This window comes from Convolutriloba macropyga, chromosome 5 (assembly GCF_964194025.1).
Source record: "Convolutriloba macropyga chromosome 5, txConMacr16.3, whole genome shotgun sequence".
Classification (NCBI taxonomy): domain Eukaryota; kingdom Metazoa; phylum Xenacoelomorpha; order Acoela; family Convolutidae; genus Convolutriloba; species Convolutriloba macropyga.
Window position 1 is genome coordinate 7098700 of NC_134472.1, and position 20486 is coordinate 7119185.

General features: G+C 32.7%; 1 protein-coding gene across 2 annotated transcripts in view; it reads left to right on the top strand.

Moving 5' to 3' along the window:
- LOC142339093 (patched domain-containing protein 3-like) overlaps positions 1-20486 on the top strand; it is a 52655-nt gene that overhangs the window by 1559 nt on the left and 30610 nt on the right. The window contains exon 1 of one of the 2 annotated variants that reach the window (XM_075388810.1): positions 5841-6405. The exons of the other annotated variant lie outside the window; for it this stretch is intronic. Within the exon in view, the coding sequence (XP_075244925.1) occupies positions 6094-6405 (312 nt within the window). The 5' untranslated portion in view covers positions 5841-6093. Of the gene's footprint in view, positions 1-5840; positions 6406-20486 lie in introns of those variants that run through there. 2 annotated transcript variants of the gene reach the window in all.

The following is a 20486-nucleotide window of genomic DNA, read 5'->3' on the forward strand; positions in this document are numbered from 1 at the left end:
GTGTTATTATTATTACACGAAACTATTGGATTGTATTTTGGAAAATTACATATCCGACATCTTCTTGTCCAACTAAAACGAATAGATTTGGTTGAGACTTCATAAAAACTCAGGAATACTGCAGATCACTTAAGCAGTTTTGAATCAAATCAGCTAAACTGTAATCTATTTGCTGTTAATGTTCTTTCCAAGAAATTGAATTTCTTGTTGGGTAAATTTTCAAATTTCAAAAAAAATTAATTAATTATTTGAAATGATGTTTCTAGTGGAAAAACTTTGTTGAGAATTATAGTTTCTTTGGGTCCCATTGTGTGTGCAGCTGTTTTTATTGGGCTGAGACGAACTCTTATTTAGATGGTATGTTTTTGTTCAAATTTCAAATGCAGCAAGCATCAAGCACTTATATCTATATGGTTGATTCAATGGTATCAATCAATTTCAATTTCACGTCACTGCTAAGAAAACAACCAAATGCACTGACAAAAAAATGAATATGCAAGGATATAGCCATGACTCTGCTTCAATATTGTTAATTTTTTGTGAATTTTAGCCTAGCAGCATTCACGATTTTCTTTTTTTTTACTTAAGACAATCAAATAGTATATATATATATACATATATATATATATATATATATATATATACATATATATAATTATATATATATATATATATATATATATATATATCTTTGGATATAAAACCTCAGAAATACTGCAGATCACTTAAGCAGTTTTGAAGCAAATCAGCTAAACTGTAATCCATTTGCTGTTAATGTTCTTTGAAAGAATTTGTAATTCTTGTTGGGGCAATTTTCAAATTTCCAAAACATTTTTAAACTAATGAAATCACCAAATATAATGTTTTCATGCCAATGGTTTTTAACTGATAACCCCGTTACTCCTTTGAAATGTAGCAGATTGGTCACATAACAGAAGCTATTTGATTATAATTTCATTCTATATTTCTTTATACTTTTTAACTTTATAATTCTCTTTCTTCAGATAAAATAAGATAACTGTTCTTACTTCTCTTAAAGTGGAATAAAAATGAAATGATTACGATTGTTGTCAAACGCACGTCACTGAAGAAAAAAACTGAAGAACTAGATTTTACGCCCTTTACGTTTTTTTAGTAATAGATAATCTTGCGGATCAGTGGTTCAAAATATTTTAGTTAAATTTGTTTCATTCTTTTTGAGTATTTTGTATTTAAATCGAATTCGAATCTGAAAAAAACCATTCGGAGGTCCTCTTTGTTAATTTGTTGTCAATTTTAGGCTGTAGCATCTTTCAGTCATACCTTTGTTGTCGATAAATTTATTTTGTGAAACAAAAAAAAACTGATTTAAGAAAGTGATCATTTGACGTACTATTGTCTGGCAAAATTTTGCTGCAAATTATCATTCAAAGATATCTTATCTCGCCACCTAGCCATTTGACTCAGGCTTTTTTGAGGAGAATTTTTGCTGATTTATCTCTAAAAATCAGTGGATATGACAACTTCCTTTCGATAATACATGATTTGAAAGCCTCCGTCTAACGTGAGGTATTTTGTTTTTGTATTTTCAATTTTTAAGTCTGAGCAGGATGATGCTTCTGTTTTTTACGCTAAGTAAAAAACGTATTTCTTATTCTGCTTCATTGTTTATGCAATTTGATTTTGAATTTTTAACACTCATGAAGTATTCCTGTTTTTATTGTTTTTCACGTTGTGTAAATATTGCACATTCAAGAAGAAAAGAATTGCAGCAATTCGTCTGAGACCCATAGTGTTATTCACTCTGCTTTTTGGAATTTGTTCAATGAGTTTCACTGGTTTTAGTCTGTTTCTAAGATGTGTTTTTTTTTCACTATTTTTTTGGTTAGCATGTTATTGTATTTAATAAAAAGCAGCACTAAAAATTTGATGAGAATTCTTTTGACACTTTTGACTGATTACCACTTATGGTGAATATTCGTGGTGCCTCGGTTTTATTACTAAGCATTTTTTCTGTTCAAAATTCTTCTTTCTGTTCTTTTTCATTAATTTAATTTTTGCTACTCTCTGAATAATTTCATCTATAATGTCACTGACAATCCAAAAATTATATTTCATTTCTTTGATTTAAAAACAAACGAATTTTCGTGAGTTCTATAATCTAGTATTCTTATGCTTTTAGAGTTGTATGCTTTAAATGTGTGATACTTTTTGTACTAATTTTGAATGATGTCGTAGTTCCTCTTTTTCTATCGTGTCCCATTGTAGTCAAGGATGAAATTCAAATTTTTCTCGTTCTGACATTAGTTTAAAATCAAATCTGCTGGGGTAGAGCTACTGTTATTAGACACAAGGTGATTGATTCCAATGCAAGTACTGTTGCTGACCCCGATCCACCGTGTCGAGGCCAGAATTCTTCTGGCTATGTTTTTTCTTCATATATGTTCTCACATTCTCACGGTTTTGAAGTCCAATTGGAGAATTGATTGGGGTCATGTCTTAAAAGGAAGAAAAGCGAAAAAACGAGTGGTTTTGCTTAAACAAATCCACGCCCTTTTTGAGATAGAGTAAGAAAATATTGTTTGAACAAAAATTAGCTTTCTCGCTAGTAGTTTTTTGATCAAATGTTGCTATAAAAATTTAATTCTTTTTAATTCTATTGGTGCGCTGTCTTTTTCTTAAGATCTGTTCACACATTTTCATGATTTTTGAAGTCAAATTGTGATTTTGGTCACGCCAAACCAGGAAGTGGAGCGAAAAAGCGAGTAGTTTTGCGGCTTGAAATTTTTGCACTCTAATTTTAAAGTAGAGTGAGAAAAAGGTGTTTGTACAAAAATTCGCTTTTTTTTGCTAATGGTTTTTTGTTCACATGCGGCAATTTCACTTCAATTTCTACTGTTTTGTTCGATTTTTTGGATTGGTTTTTTTCTAAGTGGTTTTCCCAACCCATTCATAGTTCATTCTGGGCCTAGTTTTTGTTTGAACCAAACTTCCCTCTCTCGCTAGTGGTTTTTTGTGAAATTTTGACTCTAAGTTTTTTTGTTTTTTTTTCATTCCTTTGGTCTGATTTTCTTCGCAATTGTTTTCCAAATTCACTCATAGTCTGTTTTAGTTCCATTTTTTTAAATTTTTTATCAGTGTTTTGTGAACGTTTGTCCGAGGTCATTACTAGTCATTTCTACGTATAGTTTTTTGGTTTTATCGAAAAAATTTTTAATTGTATGTCTGGATTTTAGCTGCTCTCCGTTCATTCTTGGGGACATTTATTGGGAAACAGAGAGTGTGCGTGGTATAGTTTTTAATGTTTATTATCAAACAAACTTATTAATACTGCTTGAATCCTAGATTTTCTTATCGCTCGCACATATTTTGAAAAGTCATGCTTACCCAATTTTTCTCTATTCAAACACCTTTGTTTTTTTCGTGTTTGAGAATTTTCCAAACTAATATACCTTAACGTTCACAGTCTAAATTATGACAATGAAGAGAAACCTGGAGGTTTTTGAAATAAAAAACATTGTTTTTAAACAGATATCAGTTGCATTTCATGTCAATTTGGCCTCTATTTCGCCCAAAACTGGCAAGAAAAAAATTGTTGCCATTTGGTTTATTTCAGACAAATTATTGATTTCTCGACTGCTTCCTAAAGCAATCGTTCTCCACTTGTGTCCTATTTGGTTGTCAAACTTGCATCAAAATTTTGAAATTTGGCCCCAATTCAAGTGTAGATGGACAAAATTTTGAACAAAATTTTCGAAAACTAGTACATATTTCGGCCATTTAAAATAACCAGTATTTTTGACGGCATCTCAATGAATAACTTTGCCATCTTTTTGACACCATTACTCTACAGAGTTAAAAAGTTTGTTTTCCTAGCCATTTGTCTTTACCTTCTGCAAACTATTTCAGTTGTTAAGAAACACTTTAGAAATAGAAAGTGAGATCTGTTTATTGGTTAATTGTTCAGAGTATACAACTCGTATTGAACCATAAAAAACGCAAAACGGATAAATTGTTCTAGACGAAGCTGGGTCCGGTGGCAAATGCAATTTAATATCTCAAAACACCATTTGAGTTTTGAGTAGTAACTTGCACAAACGTTCGATTTGAAAGACAATCAGACCAGAAAAATATTTTTCCCCTTTTTTCTGATCATATCTTCTCATCATTTATCTTGTTTTCATATTGCCAAGGGTCAAATCTTTTCCTATGATTTATTTGGGGTGAAAACTTAGATTTTTTTTAGAGCTGCCCTTAATATCAAATCCTTCTTGTTATTCCTACTACTATCAGTAATGAATAATCTCACTTGCCTTTAGTTAGAATCTTTGGTATTTGTTTGGACAAGGCTACACCTTGCGCAGAAAAAAATTTGTTCATAATTTATTTTTTAGTTTCTGAGTTTGATCCCGATCTAATATTCTAAAAAATACATTCTTTTATCACTTTGTTGGAATCTTCTTTGTGTTTTTCGTGGTAATGATATGAATCAAAATGTCAATATTTGCATCCCTGTGTGAAATTTTTGAATTTTGACACCGTGTGTGCAGAACAGATTTTGGAATTTTCAGGAAAGCTTAGCTAATTTCAGAAATCGTCTCGAAATTCTTATATTTCCTTTCTTCTCGAATTAGATGTTTCAATTGTAGATATTCTTTTTCTCTTAAAAGGATGTTAATTTTAACTGTTTTTCACAAAGCCATTTATTTATTTTCGATCTTTTCTGGTCCCAGAATTTAGTTTAAGTTACCTGTTACAATTGGCTATTACCTGTCATTCAATTGGCTTTTTCCTGTGGAGCTTAAACTGAAAACACCACGGCTATAAAATTTCTGTGGGAGAGGTTGCTGTTACATATCTTTGTTTCTTCTAAACTATTAAGATACAATTGGTTTTGTAAAAACTGAATCTTGTAGCCAAATCAGACAGAATAATGTCCGGGATTTGTTCAATTGTAATCAGGACTTGCTCCGTTTTGTTTGTCAATTCTAATTGTGGCACCTCTTTTATGTTTTTGAAAAAAAGAAAGATTTTAACGACAGCACTATTTTTTTCCTGACAATGGTTAATTGGCTAATAAAGAGCAATTGCTCAGCAAACGTTTGGCCAACCATTGGCGTACTTACTTAGTTCAAAAAATTCTTGACTGTGCGTTCCTATGAAGCAACATTTGAACACTAAGACTCCGAAATGACTGAATCTCTTCAAAAGGCTGCGTATATTAGATCCTGAATTTTTCTTTTAATTTTTTAGGTTAGTTTGACTTACCGGAAAATATTCTTTTTTTAACCACTACAACCTATTGGTCAGACAGGGAATCGCTTAAACTCTTTGATTTTTAGTTCAAGATTTGAGGAATGATTTTCTTCTTGTTAGGAATTAGGAAACCGTTTGTGAATTATCACATCAGAAAATATGATGGCATGGCTTTCGCATGACGACATGGAGAAATTCTCTGTCATTCACAGCGTGCCTGCTTGTTATTATCGATAACTTCTGAACACAAAATATTCTTGATTTTCATTATAACCAAAATGAGCGTAAGACTAAACGTATCAATAGCTGGAGTTACTTATAGTATCTGAAAACATTTTTTCCATCGGTTAGATTATGCGTTAATTGACCTTCAGTCCTTTTATGGCCTTTTGCTGACAACTTATAAAGCAAATACATGTTCTGTGAAGTGTAGCTATTCAAATTATATTTTATGACTTTTCGAGAGTCTAAAGAAGTGTTTGTGTTTGTTGTTGCGTGTTGAAAAAGTCAACCTCAATCAAAAAGAAAACTTTTTCATCTTTGATGGTTGCAAATAGTGATAAAAGCGAACTGTTTCGTTTAAAAGTGATGTTAAAAGCAAAATTGAAGAAAAACAAAACTATATTACTTGAATTTGAAAGCGTATATACGTTTGTAAAACAATCGCTGTTTTAAATACCTCTTGAAAACTTTATTAAAAAGACAATATTCTCAATAGCTCTGTATTACACGCAGTTTAGAGCGCACATTACATAAATTTTATTTAAAACATTATATTCATTATGCTGACCGTCATTTAATATTTGTTTTTGCCAAACTGATTTTTTAATTTTTTCGAACAAATACATTAAACTCAAAATGTCCAAAGTTTCGCGCCACAAATTTAAGTCAGCTTCAAAGATGCCGTCAAAATTACCCCTCGATACTCCTTTATACGTCAACACTAAAACCTGTGATCCAGTCAATTATGAAGAGGTCAAATTACCCGCTAGAGAACCCCCTTTGCCACCCCCTCCCGTCCCCCCGAAGGGTCTGAAAGTGCCTAAAAGGGGCGAACCTACGGGCACTTCAACCCCCAAACGACAGTTGACGCACACGTTATCCGATAGCCATCACGTCGGTGATTCTTTGTTTCAATTTAACTCGTGCAGTTCAGAATCAGAAATAAAGGTTAGCTTGTATTTAATTAAATTTTCTAATCGAGAAAAATACAAATGTTGGTGTTGAAAACGAACCTCAGAAAACTATAGTATTAAGAGATAAAATTTCTTAACTGCACGCAAAAATTCGGTGCTATTAAGAACAACGGTCAAAATTGCATATTTTAGAGATGTATCTGTTCTTTATTACATATGTGTCTGTACGTCGTTTCTGACAGTTTTTTTCTCCGTTTGTGCCCCCAGCTTAGTCGGTGCATATTATTTGCACCCGCCAGGCGCACGTGTACTATTTTTATATAACGATTTACTATGTAACGACGCGTGCCTGTTAACTGGGGCGCATAACGTACTGGGGGCACAAAACGGAAAAGATCGGTTTCTTTCTGTTTAATTTGTAAGAACTGATCGTTTTTTGAAGTTTTCTATATTGAATTTTTTTTGTATACTTATTTTTGTATTTCCGTTCCCTTGAAAATCATAGCTTCATTTGTTCTTGGAATGAAACAGCAAGTTCAGTAAATCAAATTTCTATACCAAAACAGAAACAATGCCATTAAACAAAATTTTCAGCAGTTCTAAAAACTAAAAACTATTTTTCATCAAATTAATGTTTTTCCTAAAAACTGATTTCGGTTACCACAATCTTTTCGATCTTCAGTTAATGGAGGATTAAAAAACAGATAAATGATTATTCATGAGTAGAAACTTCATTAACCAGGAGCTACTGGTTACACCTTTTAATCAAATTTTAGTTTTCAAAAATTGAATCCATTAAAAGCATTGTCCCCGGATATAGAACGCTGTTTTCGTATGGTAGTCACCTTTGTTTCTTTAGTATACTGGCCAAAGTTTCACCCATAATTGAGCTATAACTATCTGGGATTAGGGTACAATACCAATTCGTTCTTATTTACTGGGGAAGAGAGTGTAAGAGTGTTGTATTAAGAAAAAACATTGTATTTACACCCTTTGTCTTCACTCCTTTTACACTCACAAGGTGTGGAGTCGAATGAATTTTAGAAAATCAGCTTTTTTACAGCCCTGCGTTGAGAGAATTTTTGTTTTCACAATTTCAAAAAATAAACAATTGCGCCAAGTATTTTTGTATTTTCACCTTCTTTTACATGAATATCATGATATTACGATTTCGTATTGATGTATCATTCATTCTGAACCTCACACTTTAGCGTACATTTAAATTCGGAGTATATAAATTGAGCAGTTTGTGCATTTTTATATTAATGACTATTCACGAATTCTAATCCTCAAACCGTAATTTGTATTAAAATTTGTCGTTTATCTTCAATAAAATATATCTTAATGCGTCTGAGATTTATTAAAATTTTTATCATGATCAAGAATAAGTGTTTTTAACAAGTTCTAAAAATTTTGGATAGAAAGACATTAACACATTTAGATAAAGAAGAAAAAGTCAATGTTTACCGTTTTTCTGCGTTGAGATTTAGAGGAAGAAAAGACTAAAAAAGTTAGCTCCTATGAGCAGCAAAGTTGTTTTCTCTGTTCTGAGAATTTAAGAGTACTATTTCAACCCCATTTTAGTGGTAGAGGAACTATATTCTCAACTGGTTTTTTGTTTTGTCAGTTTTGGACTATCAAAATATTCATCGTAGAGATTTCTGAGTGGTATTATTAGAGAGCCCTTCAAAAGTAAAAACTTAAAATAAAAAGATTTTATCAGAATTTCGTTTCAACGAAGAGATGTCGAAGACTAAAATTTTCGTAAACAAATGGTATTTGACGAGATCTTTTTCACTTTTATCATTATTTTTTTTTCAGTATAGAACTTTCATTTGTCAAATGGTAGTTTCGTGTAATTTTCAATTTGAAGTGCTTCAACAACATTTTGATGTTTTCGGGATGTTTTCGGATGGCTTGCTCAGCGATTTAAAAAAAAACAAAAATGTATTTGCAACACAAATTGGACTCAATAAATTGAAAGAGCTTCCTTTAATTTTGGCTTCTGCATCAGGAGCTTTAGAGATATTATTGGAAAGATAATGAACTGTTTCTCATGCGAAAGTCGTTTTGTTATTTTTGAAAAAGTCTTTAGAGACTGGAATTGGAGAATTTAACCTCTTTGTTAACTGAAAAATCCCAGAACCATTAAGGAATTGAGAGCACTTTTAGTGTTAATGGAAAAGTAATTCATCAAAAACTTCAGAAGACATCTGAAACGATGCCCAAAGTAGTAAATCAGAAAAAAGCAATTTTATCGAGGTTGAATCTGAATCGAGGTGTAAAACAGCGGAAACAAGAAGGCACCAAAGTGGAATACAAAAGGCACCAGGTTTAGGATATCGAAACTGACTCTATGAAATTAACCACTGATGCGTCCCTGTCCACTCAGCATCCCCGTAATAATTATTTCAAGAAGACGCTTGAGTTTTAAATTGTTTTTATACGCCAACCAAACTTTTGAGAGTAAAAGCACATTATTGAGCAAGGGAAAACTTTTTGTTGTCTATTTCAGAAAAAAGACTTCCGAAATTATTGTCAAGAACACAAATTTTCAAATGTCATTGATTGTTGTTTGCATTTTTTGAATATTTTCAGAAAACTAAGTGGATTTTAAGCCAGTTGCATTTGCGCAAACCATATTTACGTACCATTGTAAATTTGAAATCAGTATCTACGCATGAGAAGAAATTCTTTGCGCAGATTGCCTATCTAGACTACGTCAAATGAATACGTAACAGGATTCGAAACAATTTTTCAGTAGCGCGCAAAAAAGATCAATCATGTGATCCCCTAAATTCAATTTATTGGATCACATGCTTTATTTACTTAGAAACCGGCTTATAAGGAAAGCTCCACAAAATAGTATCGAAAAATATTCATCTTGAGAAAAGAAAGACAAAAAAACGTAATATGAACGTCTTTCAGGCCATTATATCAAGAAGATGGAATAAGAATTAAATTCAACCCCGCTAAAAGAACGATTCAAGGAAAAAATGGAGTCTTTCCACAGTGTACTACATGCTTTTGAAACTTGAGAAACGTAAGCTCTACAAACTAGAGAACACGTAAACAAAGGAAGTTTTCTTTAAACTGACTTTAATTATTATTATTGTTCCAATCCACGTTAGTGGGGGAGGAACTACATACTAAAATGAGATTTTTTGTCCGAGCCGAGGTTTCACCCAAACTTTGGCTCTGGTCGACGTTTCAGTCAATTCATCGTAGAGGGTCATGAGTGGTATCATTAGAAAGCCCGTCCAACGTACAATATATAATTAGGATTTTTTGGAATTTTGTTTTCCACGGAGATATCCAGGTTTAAAGTTTTGTTTAACTTAGACTGATTTTCTCTGTTCACATTTTCCGTTTTTTGTTGAATTTTTGCCACTTTTGCTTGAGATTAAGTTAGAATCGTTGAAAATAGTGTTGTTGGTGTTACCGCTGAAATTTGAAGAATAGTCTTAAACAATTTGATCAAATTTTTGCAGATTTTTTGACACCTGCTTTTCTTGAAAAATTGCACTATATGAGCTTCTTAAGATTGTTTAAATTTGCCGGATTAAAACACGTATAAATGCTGACAAAATCTTTATGAACTCCAAAGAGGGCTCTTTTTTCTTACCCCTCTTTGAGAATGTTTCTCGATAATTATCCAAAATGCATGCTTTTTTGAAGTATTGCTTTTTTGGTTAAGTTATCCATATCAATAAAATTCGGAGCAGTTATGTATTCCTTATGGACGAACTGCAAAAATGAATGCTAGTTTAGGTTTTGTTGTTGTTATTTATAGCTCAAAAACAATTAGGATTGTGATAAGTCTCTGCCTTTTTTGAAAGTAATTTCGCATTTTTGCTCAAATTGTATTAAATACAGAATAGAACTATGCAAATTAAAGGCTTACTGATGACAGGCCCAGTTGGCATCCTACAAAGATTCAAAGAAACATATCTAACTGTTATCAGGCTAAAGCGTATGATCATTTTGACTTTAAAAAAGATTTTCAATATTAACAATCGATTATTGGGAATTGCCACTTTTCTTTTCTTTTTTAATCAATTTTTAGCAAGAGGCCAGTTAAAAAACGGTTCCACAGTTTTTATTCTACGAGATCTCACAAACGGTATCCAAATTAGAACTTTTTCCCATCTTTGAAGTTCTTTTTATTGGCCTATCACATAATTGACGAGTCAGATATCACAACATTGGTCTTTTATAAAAGAAAAAATGGGCAAATCATTTTTCGGTTAACAGATTTTCGGGGGTTTCGACACCGTCTTCTTGCAGAATTTAAACAATTCTTTGTTTTTGCCGTTGTCTACAGGACTATTCTGTACAGTTATGGGTCTTCGCGTCTACTTATGGCTGAACAAAAGACGTTTATTGATTTAAAGCTCAGTTGCTGTAGCTTTTCACTTTGCTGTTCTTTTTTGGTGTAGTTGTTATCTAGTCTTATTAATAACAGGTCAGATATAATATAAGTGGTGTTAAAGAAAAAGACAATTCAGCATATCTAATGCTTTTAAGGCGTTGCTCATTGTTTTAAATTTTTTTACAACGGTCTTTTGCAAAAGTTTAAAATAATTTTTGTTATTGTTTCCTGTATTTGTGTTTACTTTTTTAGAGATATGACATATTCAGAATATTGACGGATCTCAGTGGTTTTTTTGGAGAAATAAGTGAACCCATTTACTAATTTCATGATTATCATTTTCATAACTTTATAACTATTTGTCTTCGAAAAAAATAAATGTATTTTTTACTTTGCTCTTTTGTTCTTTTTTCGTCTTTTTGTGATTATATATATTGTTCTTGGTCTTAATATTCAGAGGACACATGTCAGATTTCTGGTCATCATACATGTGCCATTGACTATATCTTTCTTGTTGCGGATTAGATTACATATTAACAGCTTTGCCTCCGTTTTCTCGCAAAATTGAATTGAATTTTTGTTTTTCGTCTCTCTTTTTCTTTTGTTTTTCTAGACGTCCAATATATTCTGGATAATTACATGTCTCAACCAGTTCACAAGGAGGATTGAATGAACACAAACCTATATAAACATTTCAGTTGATATCTTATGATGTTCAATATCTGAATGTTTTTCCCACTTTTTCTTCCCACGTTGTTTTCATCTAGTGGAGCGCAAAATAAATAGTTTCGTTTAGGTGTTCCTTGACATTATTTTGACTGTGATATAAAGTGTGTTTTGAAAAAGACTTCCAGTTTTGGATGTCAATAGTGTTTGTTGTTTTTATTTGGTTTTGTTGTTTTCCTCTTCTCCTGGTCTTGATAATGACAGCTCTCATCGGCCCTCATGTGGCTTTACTTAACTAAATGATTTAGGTTGAAGAAAACATTTTTAAAATAGTTGTGGCCAAACTTGTCGTTTGAGACAAAAATGTGGAAGAGCAGGGTCGGAACGTTTTTTTGCAAGTGTGCACTACCGAGCCTTTCTGTTAATCTCACTATTTTTTATTGCAGTTCGTATCTTTTATACCAAACAGGATCGGGTCGTCAACAACTAGGTTAATCTCAACCTATTTAGTTTTCCTTTTAAAAGCAATTAGCGTCCCATGCTAGACATCATCAAAATAATTAACAAATAGAATTTTTAAAATGAAATTTTTTTCAAATAGGATAAAGTCACTTAAAACACGCACAAATTTCACCAAAACGTAGTTCAATGTGCACTTGATTTCATATAGGCCAAAAATATATTCGGCATTTCACAAAATGAATAAATCAAAATAACAAAGATGCATGCAATTTTTTCACGGAATTGTCCATTATGTTTAGAATGCCATTTCATCATGAAAGAATTATCAACTTCAACGAATTATCAACTTCAACGAATTGGGGTTGCATTGTTTGTTCGCAAAAAGTGATCACCCAAAATGAGAAACAATTAAGTTAAACTCGTTCGACAAAAACCTATTTGAATCAATTTAGGTTGAATGCAAAGAAGATTTCATGCTGAAATCATACGAAAAATTTCAGCTCAGTATAGCTAATAAAGCCTTTAATTGCAGCTAAAGGTTGAGTCACATGCTAGACTTTAACCATGGCAGCGGTATAGATCACTTCAACTCAGTTTTTTTTACTATTTAGTTATACCACAGATTAACAGGAAAAAAAGGAATAAAGATCTTGATTGTGTAAAAATACCATACGAGCAAGTTTTTCCACTTACGCCAACTGCAGTCTCAAACAGCAGACACAAATATCACTTATACAATTTAGATAAAATTAAGAAATATTGGGATCTGAGTTTCTTTTCTACACAAAAAATCAAATAATTCAATTATGCTCATTATCAGCTGCAAAAAAAGATCAAAAAAAGGAAACCAAAGGGAACCAAAAAGGAAACCAAAAGATCTCTGGAATTACTCCCCGGATATTCCCCGTGTATTTCCCGGATCTTGTCGGGAAAAAACACGGGATCTTAATGAGATTTCCGGGATCCATCGCACTGGGCTTTTATTGATATTCCAACAGAAAATTATAAAATATCTGATATTTTTGTTACTCATTTGCAAATATGAGTGATTCAGGAGGCCAAAAACGCTATTCACATCTGCAAGACAATCTGTCAGTCCCTGACTGCTTGTTCTTGATCAGGTGACAGAGAGTTGCGCACTGAATAATTTATGAAGCTGAATCTACGTAGGCCACTTGAACCATGCACCGTACCCATTTATGCAATCAAAGATGATTAAAAAAAATTTAGTCTCTGGTCTTGGTTTCCTATAACATTTTAAATCAATGAGACCAACGTTTTTCCAAAACAACCCTTGATTGCCGATTATAAGATACTAACCGAATGAGACAATCCTTTAGATCTTACAAAGAGCAGGCATATGCCTGTAGCAAATGCTTTTTATATAATGTTTTGAAAACTTTGCGTTTCTTATTCTCCTGGCCTCTTGAAAAGAAAATTTTTGAGACAATTTTTTGAGAAGGCACATGACTACAACAAGATGGTGCTTTATTAACTCGCAAATTTTTCCAAAACATTTGATCACGGTCGCACAACACTCTTGAGCACAATTCTTCATCATCTGCTTTAACAAAAACTCAATATCTTAATAGAAAATTTTTATCGGGACGGTTTCCTTGCAAACATGCAATTTTTATTTAAAAAAATTCGGCCTTTGCTGCATCCAATGTGCTTTGTCCAGTTCTTTTTTTAAAACAATGTAAATCACTTGTTGCAGAGAAATCACATGAGGACTTTTTTGTGAAATGCGCTGATTGCAAACATAAGTCCTAAATAATTTGTTAAATTCTTTTAAAAAATTAAAAAATATTCTTTCGCTCATATACTGAATTTTCGTTTGTACTCCTATAAAGGCAATAATTGAGTATCACAGAGTGGAAACAAAAAAGCTTACTCTATTTTTTCAACTATCAGAAGAGCAGTCAGAAAGCATTTGAAGACAAAACCATTAGATTCACTGCTGCTAACAGCGTGTTTTTGAAGATCACGTAAACTCTTAATGAGAACTCTTTTTTTCTCCAGGTATCCTTAAATTCAAACTCCCTACCAATTAAAGTAGGGAACTTGAAACAAAATTTTCAAATTTTTTCAAAGCTTTTGATCATTGTCACACACCAGTCTTGAGCACAATCCTTCATCATCTGGTTAAACAAAAATTCAATTTTCTTAATAGAAAATTTTCTATCGGGACGGTTTTGTCGCATTCAAGTATATTTTTAAAATCCTGCCATTGTTGTATCCGAAGTGCTTTTTCCATAAACAGTCTAAATCACTTGTTGCAGATAAATCACATGAGATTTATTTTTGTCCAATGCGCTGAGGGTAAACAAGTCAAGTGAGACTGCAAAAAACTTGGAACATCATTTTGCCAAAGCAAACAATGTTTTCAATTATCACGACACGAGTTACTAAAATGCTTCTTTACCGGAAAAAAATGATATTTTTGTATTTTCATAATTGCCGTTTGAAGCAATCGAAAAAAAAATGGAATTAAGCATGGAGACAATTTAGTCAAGAGTCAACTCCATGAAAAGTCACTGAAACTAGTACTTGAGGAAATTGTTTTATGATGACTAAGTTAGACTAATGTATCCCAAAAAACATATAAAAGTCCTTAAAGATACAAAGGCGTTCTTGCGCTCATATACCTAAATTGTGTTTGGAACCCTATGAAGGCAATGTTTTAGTATCAAAGTGCGTAAACAAAAAAGGCTGACTGTTTTTATTCGACTCAGACAAAAATAGTCAAAAAATCATTTGAAGACAGAGACTATTAGATTCCCTACTGCCTATAGCTTGGTAACTCATCCAACATGTTGCATTTCTTTAAGATTTTGTAAGCCGTTCATCCAAACTCGTTTTCACCAGGTATCATTGAAGTCAAATACCCTTAACACAATTAATGTAAGAATTTTGTAATAGAAATTTGTGATGTTGTTTATCAAAAACTAGTTTTTATTTTAGAAATAAAAGAAAATATCCAGTATTTCCGTAAGCTTTTCCGTAAGTTTTTCCACTTACGCCAACTGCAGTCTCAAACAGCAGACACAAATATCACTTATACAATTTAGATAAAATTAAGAAATATTGGGATCTGAGTTTCTTTTCTACACAAAAAATCAAATAATTCAATTATGCTCATTATCAGCTGCAAAAAAAGATCAAAAAAAGGAAACCAAAGGGAACCAAAAAGGAAACCAAAAGTCTCTGGAATTACTCCCCGGATATTCCCCGTGTATTTCCCGGATCTTGTCGGGAAAAAACACGGGATCTTAATGAGATTTCCGGGATCCATCGCACTGGGCTTTTATTGATATTCCAACAGAAAATTATAAAATATCTGATATTTTTTGTTACTCATTTGCAAATATGAGTGATTCAGGAGGCCAAAAACGCTATTCACATCTGCAAGACAATCTGTCAGTCCCCGACTGCTTGTTCTTGATCAGGTGACAGAGAGTTGCGCACTGAATAATTTATGAAGCTGAATCTACGTAGGCCACTTGAACCATGCACCGTACCCATTTATGCAATCAAAGATGATTAAAAAAAATTTAGTCTCTGGTCTTGGTTTCCTATAACATTTTAAATCAATGAGACCAACGTTTTTCCAAAACAACCCTTGATTGCCGATTATAAGATACTAACCGAATGAGACAATCCTTTAGATCTTACAAAGAGCAGGCATATGCCTGTAGCAAATGCTTTTTATATAATGTTTTGAAAACTTTGCGTTTCTTATTCTCCTGGCCTCTTGAAAAGAAAATTTTTGAGACAATTTTTTGAGAAGGCACATGACTACAACAAGATGGTGCTTTATTAACTCGCAAATTTTTCCAAAACATTTGATCACGGTCGCACAACACTCTTGAGCACAATTCTTCATCATCTGCTTTAACAAAAACTCAATATCTTAATAGAAAATTTTTATCGGGACGGTTTCCTTGCAAACATGCAATTTTTATTTAAAAAAATTCGGCCTTTGCTGCATCCAATGTGCTTTGTCCAGTTCTTTTTTTAAAACAATGTAAATCACTTGTTGCAGAGAAATCACATGAGGACTTTTTTGTGAAATGCGCTGATTGCAAACATAAGTCCTAAATAATTTGTTAAATTCTTTTAAAAAAATAAAAAATATTCTTTCGCTCATACACTGAATTTTCGTTTGTACTCCTATAAAGGCAATAATTGAGTATCACAGAGTGGAAACAAAAAAGCTTACTCTATTTTTTCAACTATCAGAAGAGCAGTCAGAAAGCATTTGAAGACAAAACCATTAGATTCACTGCTGCTAACAGCGTGTTTTTGAAGATCACGTTAACTCTTAATGAGAACTCTTTTTTTCTCCAGGTATCCTTAAATTCAAACTCCCTACCAATTAAAGTAGGGAACTTGAAACAAAATTTTCAAATTTTTTCAAAGCTTTTGATCATTGTCACACACCAGTCTTGAGCACAATCCTTCATCATCTGGTTTAACAAAAATTCAATTTTCTTAATAGAAAATTTTCTATCGGGACGGTTTTGTCGCATTCAAGTATATTTTTAAAATCCTGCCATTGTTGTATCCGAAGTGCTTTTTCCATAAACAGTCTAAATCACTTGTTGCAGATAAATCACATGAGATTTATTTTTGTCCAATGCGCTGAGGGTAAACAAGTCAAGTGAGACTGCAAAAAACTTGGAACATCAATTTGCCAAAGCAAACAATGTTTTCAATTATCACGACACGAGTTACTAAAATGCTTCTTTACCGGAAAAAAATGATATTTTTGTATTTTCATAATTGCCGTTTGAAGCAATCGAAAAAAAAATGGAATTAAGCATGGAGACAATTTAGTCAAGAGTCAACTCCATGAAAAGTCACTGAAACTAGTACTTGAGGAAATTGTTTTATGATGACTAAGTTAGACTAATGTATCCCAAAAAACATATAAAAGTCCTTAAAGATACAAAGGCGTTCTTGCGCTCATATACCTAAATTGTGTTTGGAACCCTATGAAGGCAATGTTTTAGTATCAAAGTGCGTAAACAAAAAAGGCTGACTGTTTTTATTCGACTCAGACAAAAATAGTCAAAAAATCATTTGAAGACAGAGACTATTAGATTCCCTACTGCCTATAGCTTGGTAACTCATCCAACATGTTGCATTTCTTTAAGATTTTGTAAGCCGTTCATCCAAACTCGTTTTCACCAGGTATCATTGAAGTCAAATACCCTTAACACAATTAATGTAAGAATTTTGTAATAGAAATTTGTGATGTTGTTTATCAAAAACTAGTTTTTATTTTAGAAATAAAAGAAAATATCCAGTATTTCCGTAAGCTGCAAATTGCGAATACGAGGATATAGATCACAGCTACCAAAAAAAGCAGCTTTTTAAGGCCAAATTGAGCGGCTACGAGATTTCAGAACAATGGACAATGGATTCACGTCCATTGCTGTGGTTATCATTATCCAGGTTTAAAACTCCAAAAAACAATGGGTGACCCTCAATGAGTCTAATTGAGGTGAAAGCAATGCTACTGGTGATACAACATTTGCCTATTTTTTGTGATAAAACTTCAATAGTGTTCGTTTTTGCTATCTTTGTATTTATAGATCAAAAAAAGTGTTTATTGCCAATTATTGGCAATTCCCGTCTACTCTGGTTTTGACGATTGAAAATTAATCTCTTCTATCGTATTGTATTTGTCATTGGAGCGACTTCTCTTTAAGAGGCAGTGAAATCAGCCTCTACTACTTGAGGAGACAAGTATCCTCCGAGTGTTCAGTTAGTATGAAATCGTTAGGTAATGTCGAAACGGCAGCAGGTTGCAGCACAATTCGGTCACTAAAAGCTTGGCAGAACAGAAAAGAAAAAATTTCAGGAAGTCTGCAGTAAACTGAATCTTGGGCATTATCAAGAGATACACATATTTACGACAGGGTAACAGGGAGTTGAGTTTTTGAATGAATTAGGAAACTGAATCTTCGGAGGCCACCTGAACCATGCACTGTATTTGCATTTAAGGATGATGCAAAAATTTCATTCTCTAGTCTCAATTTCGTAACAATTGAAAGCAAAAGGCCGAAGTTTTTCCAAAACAACTCTTGTTCGCTGATTTTTGCAACATTTTTTGAATGAGACAATCATTTAGATCCGACAAAGAGCAGACTTATACCTGTAGTTTTTTACATATTGCTTTGAAAATTTTGCGTTTTTTAATCACTGCGCCTCCTAAAAAGAAAAAAAAATTGAAGCCTCTTCGAATTTTGGTTAAGATAAGGATCTCTGGAACAGACAATTTACCATGCTATTTATAATTTTTTGAGAAAAGCGCATGACTACACTGAGATAGTGCTTTATGAACACGAAAATTTTCTAAAAACTTTGATCATTGTCACACACAATTCTTGAGCACAATTCTTCATCATCACAATTCTACATCATCTGCTTTAACGAAAAATCAATATCTAAATAGAAAACTTTTATTGGGATGGTTTCCTAGCAATCATGTTTTTTTTTAAAAAAAAATCCGGCCTTTGCTGTATCCAATGTACTTTGTCCAGTTCTCTTTATAGAACAATGTAAATCACCTGTTGCAGAGAAACCACATGAGAAAAAATTTTGTGAAATGCGCTGATGGTAAACATAAGTCCTAAAAAATATGTCAAATTCCTTAAAAAACAAAAATGTTCCTCCGCCAATATACCTACTTTTCGTTTGTACTCCTATAAAGGCGATGTTTGAGTATCACAGAGCGGAAACAAGAAAGCTCGCTCTAATTTTTCAACTATCACAAGATTACTCAGAAAGCATTTGAAGACAAAACCATCATATTCCCTGCTGCTAACAGCGTGTTTTTTGAAGATCACGTAAACCTTTCATGAAAACTCTTTTTTTCACCAGGTATACTTAAAGTCAAACTCCCTACCAATTAAAGCTGGGAACTTGAAATAAAACTTCAGTGATGATAATTTTTGAGTTTTTTTTGAATAACAATATCCAGTTTTTCCGTAGACCGCAAATAGCGATGACGAGGATAGAAGAAGTTACTGCTACCAGATAATGCAGCTTTTTTAGGTCAAGTTGAGCAACCACAATTTTATAAAATACTGGATTCACGTCAAGTGCTATGGCTATAATAGCACAAGTTTAAAATTCTAAGCATCAAGTGGAGACCATCCATAAATCTCTTTAAGTTGAAAGGAACGCAACTGGCAATGCAAAAATTTCTAATTTGTGCTAAAACGTTAAATAGTCTGATTTTTGCTATCTGTGTTTTCATGGATTAAAAGAAAAGTAATTTCAGCCAATTATTGGAAATTCCCTTCTAAATAGAAAATTTTTATCGGGACGGTTTCCTAGCAATCATGTAATTTTTTTAAAAAGGATCCGGCCTTTGCTGTATCCAATGTGCTTTGTCCAGTTCCTTTTATAAAGCAATGTAAAAAGCTTGTTGCAGAGAAATCACATGAGAACTTTTTTTGGTAAACATATGTCCTAAAAATATGTCAAATTCCTTTAAAAAAACAAAATTGTTCTTTCGCTCATATACGTACTTTCCGTTTGTACTCCTACAAAGGTGATTCTTGAGTATCACAGAGCGGAAACAAAAAAGCTCACTCTAATTTTTCAACTATCACAAGAGTAGTCAGAAAGCATTTGAAGACAAAATCATTAGATTCCCTGCTGCTAACAGCGTGTTTTTCAAGATCATGTAAACCCTCCATAAAAACTCTTTTTTTCACCAGGTATCCTTGAAGTCAAATTCCCTACCAATTAAAGGTGGGAACTTGACAGAAAACTTCAGTGATGATAATTTCTGAGTTTTTTTGAAATACAATATCCGGTTTTTCCTAGACCGCAAATACCGAACACGAGGATAAAAGTTACTGCTACCAAATGATGCAGTTTTTTTAAGTCAAGCTGAGCAACCACAATTTTATAGGATATTGGATTCACGTCAAGTGCTATGGCTATAATAGCACAGGTTTAAAATTCTAAGCATAGAGTGGAGACCATCAATAAATCTCTTTAAGTTGAGAGGAACGCAACTGGCAATACAAAATTTGTCTAATTTTTGCTAAAAACGTTAAATGGTCTCATTTCTGCTATCTGTGTTTTCATAGAGAAAAGTAATTTTAGCCGATTATTGGAAATTCCATTCTATATAAAAATTTTTTATCCGGAGGGTTTCCTATGTAATTTTTTAAAAAAGATTCGGCCTCTGCTGTATCCAATGTGCCTTGTCCAGTTCCTTTTTATAAAGCAATGTAAATCGCCGGTCGCAGAGAAATCACATGAGAACTTTTTTTTGGGAAATCCGGTTTTTCCTAGACCGCAAATAGCGATGACGAGGATAGAACAAGTTACTGCTACCAGATAATGCAGCTTTTTTAGGTCAAATTGAGCAACTACAATTTTATAGAATACTGGATTCACGTCAGGTGCTTTGGCTTTAATAGCACAGGTTTAAAATTCTAAGCATCAAGTGGAGACCATCAATAAATCTCTTTAAATTGAAAGGAACGCAACTGGCAATGCAAAATTTGTCTAATTTGTGCTAAAACGTTAAATAGTCTGATTTTTGCTATCTGTGTTTTCATAGATAAAAAGAAAAGTAATTTCAG